The sequence below is a fragment of the Epinephelus lanceolatus genome, chromosome 8, assembly GCF_041903045.1.
Source record: "Epinephelus lanceolatus isolate andai-2023 chromosome 8, ASM4190304v1, whole genome shotgun sequence".
Classification (NCBI taxonomy): domain Eukaryota; kingdom Metazoa; phylum Chordata; class Actinopteri; order Perciformes; family Serranidae; genus Epinephelus; species Epinephelus lanceolatus.
The window spans coordinates 28,383,390-28,393,511 of record NC_135741.1 but is presented as its reverse complement, the minus strand read 5'-3'; the positions used below and the strand labels follow the sequence as shown (position 1 = coordinate 28,393,511).

General features: G+C 42.9%; 1 protein-coding gene across 1 annotated transcript; it reads left to right on the top strand.

Annotated features, from left to right (window-relative positions):
- Positions 1–654: 654 nt before the first annotated feature.
- Positions 655–9,959, top strand: ttc34 (tetratricopeptide repeat domain 34). The gene is made up of 8 exons (XM_033628617.2): positions 655–745; positions 2,934–4,721; positions 5,122–5,344; positions 5,905–6,097; positions 6,444–6,610; positions 7,919–8,192; positions 8,396–8,610; positions 9,034–9,959. The coding sequence occupies exons 2-8, from the start codon at positions 3,004–3,006 to the stop codon at positions 9,577–9,579; spliced, it is 3,336 nt and encodes a 1,111-aa protein (XP_033484508.2). The 5' UTR covers positions 655–745; positions 2,934–3,003; the 3' UTR covers positions 9,580–9,959.
- Positions 9,960–10,122: the final 163 nt, after the last annotated feature.

The window sequence follows — 10,122 nt, the reverse complement described above, 5'->3', positions numbered from 1 at the left end:
AAACACAGAAATCAGTGTTTAATATTATATGTGCTGCGTCTAATCTATTTATGCTAAATTCATTTAACATATAGAGGATAGCCACAATAATACAATATGAGATCATGCTGAGTGTTTTTCAAGCATATTAATCGATATAGCCCCCAAATAATAGCATACATGCAATTTGTGTAAATAGGACATTTAGTTGGAACATTTTCACGTTGTGTCTCTTTGTAAAAACCTCTACCACAAGGTATTTAAACCACCTTTTCTCACTTTCACAGCTTCTCGCTTCTCTCGCTTTCGGCATTCCTAGAAACACCAACCGTCTACTTCTGTCCCAGTTAACGTAAAGGAACAGATCATATCGCCGACTTTGAAGCAGATAAACAACAAAGAGCGCTGCCTCACTCACGGCATTGTGGTCTACTCATAAGCACAAGCGTTAGTGGTTTCCAATGGCAACCGGACCCGTGCTCTCAAGAAGAACCGCTCGCGCATCAAGACGGGACAACAGAGGAGAGCCCGGTGGATTTTATCGTGCTATGACGCTGGTTTCGGTGGGTTTGTGTGTCTTGTTGCTGTCTCTGTGTCTTTCCGCCTGTTGGGGACTTTAAACAAACTTGGCTGCGGCTTTTGTTGTGTGAGCGGACACACCGTGTTGCCCTGGAAACTCTGAGCACGCTATTGAATTACAAAAATGGGGCCCAGGTTTTCTGTTCTCGGGACCTTCAGTAACACAAAATGAAGTGACACCGTATCGGTGAGTTGTTTTCTAATTTAAAAAGTCACATTTTTAGTTAGGTTTTGTTCAGGTTTTGGAGCAGGTAGGCTAAGCACGGGCCAGAGAAGGCAACAAACCCCCTCCACACAGGAGGGTAATAAGTTTACAGTATCCAAAAAAAGTCAACACATTTAAAGTAGGCGTTTATTTTATTAATTTTAACCACAGTTTTTTTCACTTATGTCATTATTTGTCACTGTCATAGTGGTGCACTACATGTTTTGCTTTAGCATAATGTCTTGAAAGTCCCAGTGGGATTTATGGTGGATATATTGGCAGACATGGAATATGATATTAATAACACTCACACTCATCCCCCACTGTTTATGTAAATGAACTGATTCAGCCTGTGAGTGTACAAAACAATGTTAAATGTTACCTGAGAGACACAAACTGGATCTTGGTTAATGTTACCTAACCCTACAGTATATATGCATACACCTGGGAAGATAAAAGGACAGTTAAAGGTCCAGTGTGTGCAATTTAGGGGTATCCATTAGCAGACATAGAATATCCTCCTGTGACCCTGTGTCCTTATAAGAGGACATCATATTTTGGGTTTATTTGACCTTATACTTCTTTCTACTTAACTTAGACCTGTTGTCCTCATTCGTGGACACTTTTTTTCTGCCATCTAGTGGTAGTAAGAGCGCAATACACTAATCCATGAAAAAACAACATGGCAGCCATCTCTGTCAAGTCAGTCTGCAGCTGATCCCGACACAAAAGGTCCAAACACCTGATCTCATTTTATGGTTGAAACTTGTTTATTTAGGATTAATAATGTTTGTGCTTTGATATGGCAACAAATTTGACCAATTTTAGCCACAGTAACAAGCTAAGATGCTGTTAGTCAGAAAGTACTTGTCTGAAGACATTGGGACTTTATTGTTGCCCCATTCGAGGACTTTGGGACTTAATTATCATTGACAGTGTTTAGTTTTTTTACTTATCGGGTCCTATTGATCCCAAATAGCTAGGAGAAATTAAAAATGCATACCAAACAAAGGTTCGGGTCTCAAGAGGATAAAGAATATTAACAACTATGTTTTCATTAGTTTATGATCACCTGAAACAAAAAATCTAGTGTTTGTTCCCTTGAATGACACGTTTATATCTAGGTCTATATCTGTGACCCTTAAACTGGGAGAGTGTCTCCAGCAAATTCCAGGTACATCTGAGGTCTCTGTCTAGAAGAGTGCAGTCCTTGGAACAGCTAAGATGCTATGCAGAACCCTCGAACTCCCAGGCCTCTGGTAGAGGATCCGAGCCCTTATTTTGCAATGCCGGTGCAAAGCAGGTTTACAGTTTCAAACATGTTTGGCTGAAAGTAGATTAAGTCTTTTAGCTGATAAATAACCATAATGCTGTTACTAAACAGAGAGTTGCATCAGTATCATACTTTCAGTAAAAAGATGTCACAAAAAGCCAGTTCCACAATGAGCCAAATATCAGCAGTATAAATAATATTGAACCAGATAATAACAAAAATAATGATGACTGAATTCCATTTTGCTGCTTCAGTTTCAGAGCTCTGATTATGTTCATCCTGTCACACTGTCATGGCTCACTGGCACACTGAAATAACACAGAGCCATTGTTCAATTCCCATTGAGGGACGTTTCATTACAGTATGAGTGTTGATAATTCTGGAGCCAGTTGCAAAAAACACCTTAAGTTAAGGATTTCCTTAAAGTCCTAGTTAAGGTTTCAAAATAACATTGGTTGCATGAAACACCCGTAAGTCTTTTCCGTAAAGGTTTCTTAAAATGTTCACTTAAGTATTTATGGTTTTCCCCTTGTCTTGGTCTTATATTTAAGGAATCCCTAGACCATTGCTCAAACAACCTTAGCATTCAAGAGAAGGTAAAAAAACAACAACAACAAAAAAAAACCAACATGCGTGGGTCCAAGCAAACAAACAATCTCCACGGCATCTTTTACCACTATAAAATCTCTTTCAATGCAGTAAATGAGTAGTTTTTCCTTAACTGAGGGATTCTGTGCAACTGTGTAGGTCCCTCAGCTAAGGGGAAAGTAAACCTCAAGTGTCATATTTAAGAAGAAAGCTAAAGGAGTTTTGTGCAACTGGCCCCTGCTCTTTAAAATAGTAATGTGAAAGTTGAAAAATGACTTTTATCCTCATTTCCTGTTTTTTAATCATCAGGTGACATCAATGTTGTCATCACTGTGAACAGGTGAAGAGAGGAAAACAGCTACAGAGGTCCTGCTGCCTGATGATGACTGCTCTGGTCCGACCTGGAGTTAATGTTTCAGGGCTATGTGAGGATGGAGATAAGCTCCTTGAGGCTGGAGAGTTGGGGAGAGCTACCTCTCTGTACATGTCTGCCTTCAGGACCCATGCTGCCTCCACCGTGTCCCACATGCGGAAACTGAACTCAGGCCTGGATGGGGTGATTGATACTTTAGAAAGCTGGCTCGACAGTCATGGGGAGGACCAGCCCACTGAGGGTCTCAATAAAGGCCTTGCAGCTGTGTTTCTGTCCACACTGTGCCCCAACAATCTGTCAGCCACCATTTTCAAGATGGAGTCTCTCCTTCAGAGTGGCGGGCAGGGCTGCGAGGAGATTTTTGCTCGCTGCACTGCTCTGCTTGATGGGATGCGAAACCCTCATCCACAAGGTGCGACTCGCATGGTGTTGGAGATAACTCGTGCCCTGGCCTGCTTGTTCACAGAGCCTCACAGTATCAAGGGACTGAAGCTTTACCTCAAAACCTACCAGAATAACAAATCTGAAACTGTCTCACTGGTGAAAAGCAGACAAGCTCAGCACCTTCCCAAAATAGTGAAGGCCTTTACAGACCAAGTGCTGCACATACATCCCTCTTTAATATTTGACAGTGAGTGTGTGGTGGCAACAAAAGAGAATGATAAACTAAATGTAGAGATGACTTCTACAATTATTGAGTTTTTGTTGGCTATCTCACCCTGTAATAAAGAAGTGCAGGAGCTCCAAGCAGCATATTTGTTTTTGACAGGCAGGTTTGGGGACAGTGCAGAGGTGTACTCTGCTCTATTGCATCATAATTATTCTCAGAAAATGTCAGAGAGTAGTGCAGAGAAGTCATTTCAAGACTCTGCTGAGAGGACAGCTAGACTCTTAACTAGTCGAGCGGCTGCCTGCTTGTCAGCCGGTGGACGGACTGCGGAGGCGTGCAGGGATCTGGGGGAGGCATTTGAGATCCACCCTGCCACTGCCCGAATTTATTTTCAAAAGCTATTCACAGATTATGGTACAGGGGTGGCTGCTCGCAACCATCTCCGTCAGCAGGCAGAGAGAGGCCTGTCTGGTTACAGAGAAAGGGTCCTCATCCGTCCAGACCTGAGGTCCACTGAAGGAGTCGAGCTCCTGGACCCTGTGATCACACAGTTACGGACTCTGTGCCATTTAGAGGCAGACGGGGGAGGCAGAGAGCTACGGGTACGACTTGCTGACTGTCTTCTCCTCAGAGGGGAACACAAAGAGGCCCTCTCTATCTGTAGCCAGCTAGCTGCCGCCCAAGGTCAGCAGAGCTATCAAAACACAGTGCAGGTGCTTCGTGGATATGCACGGCTTCTCTCAGATGACCGTAAGGGGGCATTAGAAGACTTTCAGGCTGTGATTGAACACAATGCTCCTCACCCGTCCAGCTGTGTGCGGGCGCTCTGTGGCAGGGGGCTCCTGCGCATGATGGGAGGCTTCAACTACCTCACAGCTCTAGACTATGTGACAGCCAGTAGGCTTCATCCTCAGGAAACAGCACTGACTGTTCGCTGCTTGGTGCCATGGAACTACCGGGGGCTGCTGTTTACTGTTTTACTGGAGCAGGGACGAGTCATGCTGGAGGGGAGTGGAGAGCATGAATCCAAGTCCAGGTCCAGTGGTGGCTCCCAGCAGGCCCAGCAGAGGGATCAGCCGCAGGCCCCATCAAAGAGAGACAACCACAGATCAGGGTATGATGTTTGTCTCACATATAGTTTACTCAAAGGCCTTTTTTAGAAGATATTTTAATATGTCATAGTAAAAGCACAGGTGTAAATTATAAAATGAATGAAGGCTGAATTCCGTTTAGCTGCTTCAGTTTTAGAGACCTGTCTGTAATTAGTAACACCTGTGCTTCTCCAGCTATGACATGTCAAGATGTCTGCTGTGAAAAAGGCCCATGACAAGTGACCTGTCCAAAATCAGAAGTTAACTATGCATGTTTTTTGAAATAATTAATTCTGTGGTTAAAGTTAATCTGAATAAAACTACAATTCCCAGTTTATGATCTTTGTTCTATTGAAAGTCTCCACTCATGTTTTCTCTCAATGAAATGCATTTTCTTGCTGTTGCACCTGCTCTCTGCATTAGGACTCCAGCAGGTGTCCAGTCTCTGGCTGTGCTCCTGATGGAGCTCCAGCCTAGTGCTGATGGGTCTCAGATCCTAGCAGCAGATGCCTTGTACCAGCTTGGCCGGGTGGAGGAGGCCTACCGGCTACTACTTTCCATCGGGCCCACCAGTCCTCGAGCTCCCATCCTGGCTCGTCTTGCACTGCTGCAGCTGCACAGAGGCTTTCTGTATGACACCAATCAGGTATGTAAATTTGTTGGGTCCCAAAGTGAGGTGCAGGGGAACCACTGAATCACAATCCCAACTGCAATTTTTGCCCAGATAACATCCATTTAAGAGTTCTGTGTAACAATATCTTGAATCTTCCGTTCTTTTTCTACAGTTATATGAAAACAGAAAGGCCTATTTCATACTCAGTCAGTCAAATTGCTCTCTCTGGACACTTCAATCTTTCTACATTTCAAGAAATAAGAAACCACAGGGACTCACTTACACCCCCTCTAATTTGTATAATGATAATAATGCATTTTATTTATAGGCGCCTTTCAAAGCACTCAAGGACACCTTACAAGACACAGTTAAAAAAAAAAGCAGCCATGTATCCATAGATCATAAAGTAAAAAAATTCCATAATATACAATAAAAGGTAATAAAACAACTAGACAAAAATCATAATTAAAAATATTAGGTATAAAATCATTTATTCTTAAGTGACACAGTAACAAGTTGGTGATGTTTCAGGACCTGTACAACTTTTCCTGTGAAAGAGATAAAGTTTTCATATCTGTCCATTTTCTCTGCAGCTGCTGAAAAAGCTCATTCAGTGTGGTGACACGAGCTGCTTGCGCCCCCTGTTGGCAGTGGCACAACAGAAGGATCGAGCCCTGCTCCAGGCTCACTGCCACTCTGCTGCAAAACGCATCCTGGAGGGCTCGCGAGAGGAGAGCAGCGTCAGGGAGGCTGTGGCATACCTCTCCATCGCTATCATGGCCTCTGGTGATTAGAGCCTGATTGATGAGATGTTTGTGTAGTTTGTTATTGGTCTGATTCTGATTGTTGACTTAATAAATTGTGAGTAATACTTTAATCTAGATAGGATTAGAAGGATGAAGAGAGAGGCTGGCACAAAACAGGGGCTTTGTTTCTGTGTTTGGCTTCAGTTCAGCAGAGCTACATAACTTTCACATCACTGAACACAAAGACGGCAGATTGATTCAGTATAATTTAACTAGAAGACAGCCAATGTGAGCAGAATCAATTTCAACACATATCAGTTCAGTAAAATTGAAAATAATAATGCTGTGAATATTGTGAAACTAATCAAGTAACTGTATTTTACCAGGTGGTGAGGCAGCAGAGTCTCTGCTGGAGAGAGCGAGGTGTTACGCCCTGCTGGGCCAACGAAAGACAGCCATCTTTGATTTCAGTGCCATTTTGAAGGAGCACCCAAAACACGTCCAGGCTCTCTGCGGAAGAGGCTTTACCTATCTCATGCTGAACCAACAAAAGGTATTATTGAGTTCAAACACTTCAAGCCACGTTAGGCAGCTTTACACATTAGTGGCTGCGACTTGTAGTGAAAGGTAAATGTTTGAAGAACTAGACATCTGTAAACAGCAAGGAAAAGGAAGGCAAAAGATTTATCATTTCATCAATTCATACTTAACAATAGAAATAATTTAGGCTAATAGAGTGATCCTGGAATGAGTCCTAAAACCTGGAAATGAGTTAACATTTTAGCACTGCCAGTTCCCTCGTGTCAAAGTCAATGGGTTTTTTTGGACTGTTTTTGAATAGATGCCTGAAATAAGGTCTGTGGTTAACACAAGCTTAAGAAACTTTCACATTTTGTGCTATGACATAAAATATGACAGTAAATTCCTCACTCATTAAATTTGAAGCTTTTATGTGTCTTTTAAAAGGTGGTTGCTTACAAGTGGCTAAATGAGACTACAGAACATCATCACCCTGAACACGGCTTCACAGCATTATTGTGGTACGAGTGTTAAGTCATGCAGCCCTGGTGTAGTTTGTTCATAGCTTAACGTTAGTTTTTTACTCCTGACGATTGAATTTAGGCCTTAAAAATCATAAAAGTGAGTGTTCATTTGTGAAAATTATCTTGTAAGTATCACAAGGTTTTGTTTGCCACAAAACTTATTTTCTGCAATAATCCAAAATCCAATAGAAAAATCTCGTAGGCGTTTTGACAAGGGAACCAGGGCGGCCTACAAAAAAACACTTTATCCCTGGAGCACTCTAAAGAGTCTACAGTAGTGTTTCACAAATGGTGTTATGCATACCCCTAGGGATATTTTGATGTACTGCAGGGGGTACGTGAGGTTTTTTTAATGGTAATTTTAAAAAATATCTGTCATGCATAGTTCCCAAAATATTAATATCACTAAGTGCAAGTGCAAGTGATCAAAAACATGTAGTTCAATGGAACTACAGAGCCAGCTTAGTGTTATTGCATGATGACAAACAATTGGTTTGAAATGTCAGTGTTTTTCATTTACAAGGTTGTTGTTAAGTAAATCAGACACTTATGGCACAGTGCTGTATTGTACCTCGTTATAAAGGCTTTTTTTTCTGCCAAATTTTTGCGCTGGTCAGGAGGTATTCAGCTCAAAAAGCATTATTGGAAAAAATTTGAGAACCACTGATCTAGAGAATCTCAGAGGATGCTGTTTTCTTTTACCAACATATTTAAATTTTTGCTGCTAAGAGAGATGTATTTTTATGTAAGAGTGTCCAATGCAACTGTAGACGATATATATGTTCATTTTAAATATAAAATTCTGCCTTGTCCCTCAGGAATGCACTCATGATATCCTGGCAGCACTCCAGATAAACACTGACATAGTCACCAAAGACATCCTGTCACTCAAGGAAAAGGCACGGAAGCTTGTCTGCGATTGGCTGCATCAGTTCTGTCGGACCAATCTGTCAGACATCCTGCTCGCTAATGCCGTCCCCTGCCATGAGGAGCAGCTCAGAGAGGCTTTTATAATTGGTGGAGCTCTGATGAGGACTGACTGCAGAGACCCCAGATGGCATCTCCTCTATGTGGACATACTCTTAGCCAAAGGTGAGGTGGGAACTTTGCCAAACTTTGCTGATTTATTTCCCAGTGGGATCCTTGATGTCACTTGAAATGATCTGGTCAGGAGATTATGGCATAGGCTGTGTGGTGTTTCCACTTTGATTAAAAAAAAAAAAACATACCAGTGAACCTGGTGCTCCTTGTTTACAGTAATCCTTACTCCTGCTGTTATGGTCCATCTGCTCCAGGTGAAGTTAAGGCAGCAAGCGCTCATCTGTGCCAGGTGTTTGGCCAGGAGCCAAGAGATGCAGTGGCTCAGGCCAGGGTGGGTGTGGTTGAGGCCTGGCACCAGAACTACCGCAGCGCAGCTTGCAGGCTCAGCAAACTGACTGAGAAAGATCCATCCATTCTGGTCTTTCTGCTGGCCCTGATCCCATTCAATCAGCGAAAACGCATGGCACAGGTAAGCCTACGCCCAGGAATCCTAAAATCATTTTAGAACGAGCAGCGTTGCCAAAGTTGTACTGACTATAGACAGAGAGCAATATAGTGGAGTGTTCTGTCTGATGTTTTTACATAGTATCATTCTTTTTAACTTCACTTTTTATGGTTTAACACAGAGCTCACTGTCTGATGCTGCAGTGGCACCTCCATCAATTTAGGAGGTTCTGTCTGACTGTGTCACAATAAATATTTAATGTGCTTGAAGCGGACAGTAAGGTCAAAAAAGATGGAAAAATATGCATAATGTATGATAATGGAAAACATCAATAAACTATTTCACAACGTTTTTCAAGACAAGGCAACAGCATCTCTCCTTAATCTGGCTAAAGTCCTGTAAATTGGGAGTATTTATTCATTTATAAATTGCATTTTAATTTCTCAGGCAGCAGCACAGGAGGCCAGCAGTGTGTCATCAGCTGGCCAGTGGGATCAGGCCCTTACACTCCTTACTGTGTCAGTACAAGCAGTGGGCAATCACAAACTCCATTATCTTCGCCAACGGGGTGCCTGCCTCGCTCAGCTGGGCCTACATGAGCGAGCCATAGCTGACCTGGACAGAGTTATCCAGAAACACAATGGCTCTGACTCCAGCTGCTCCGAGGACCCCCAAGTCTGGGCGGAGGACCTGTGTCGGCGGGGCCGCAGCCTGGTGCTGTGTTCCAGAGAAGCAGCAGCTCTGGAGGATTTTACTCTGGCCTTGGAGCTCCACAAGAACCAGACCATCCAGTGTGTGGAGGCTGGGCTGGGCAGGCTGCGTCTGGCTGAGTGCTTCCTGCGGGGGGCGCTGCAGCACTATGGGGAGCAGCAGTTCAGTAAAGCTTGGACATTAATTGAATGTGGCCTTGTTGTGGACTGTGAGAACACAGAGCTGCGCAGACTGAGGGCGAAGGTCAAACGAGAAGTGGCCAGCCCCTGCAATGTCAACTAGGATTTATAATCCTAAGTGCACAGGAGCTCCAACTGACCTCACATAATGTAGCCATGTCATTGCCTGTACTTTAAGATGTTGTATTGTGGAGGAACGATCTAACTGATGAGAGATCTTCTTGATGGTTCTTTGAGGCCACGGTGCTCATTATATTCAAATTATGTTTTCCAATTTCAGTCTAAATTTGTAGCACTAACAACAGTGTTTGGAGGTACTTGTGTCCACCAAAGTGTTTTTTCTCAGCTAAGACATTTTGGTTGCATCTGATTGCTATGATACAGAATATCTGCAGAAGAAAAAATGTCGGCACAAGGTAAAGTGCTTGCTCTGGATAAGTGAATGCTGAAGCACGTAGGGAGAAAGCCAAACCCAACGGTCTATGTGAAACATATATTAATATAAATACAGTATATTAAGATATGTCTCTTTCATAGTTGTTGTTGTTCAGCACATGTAAGATGTAACGGTTGGTCTTCATGGTATTTTTCCTTCCTATCCTGTGATTGAATGGCTGGGTAAAAAGTGACAGTGATGAGTGTAACG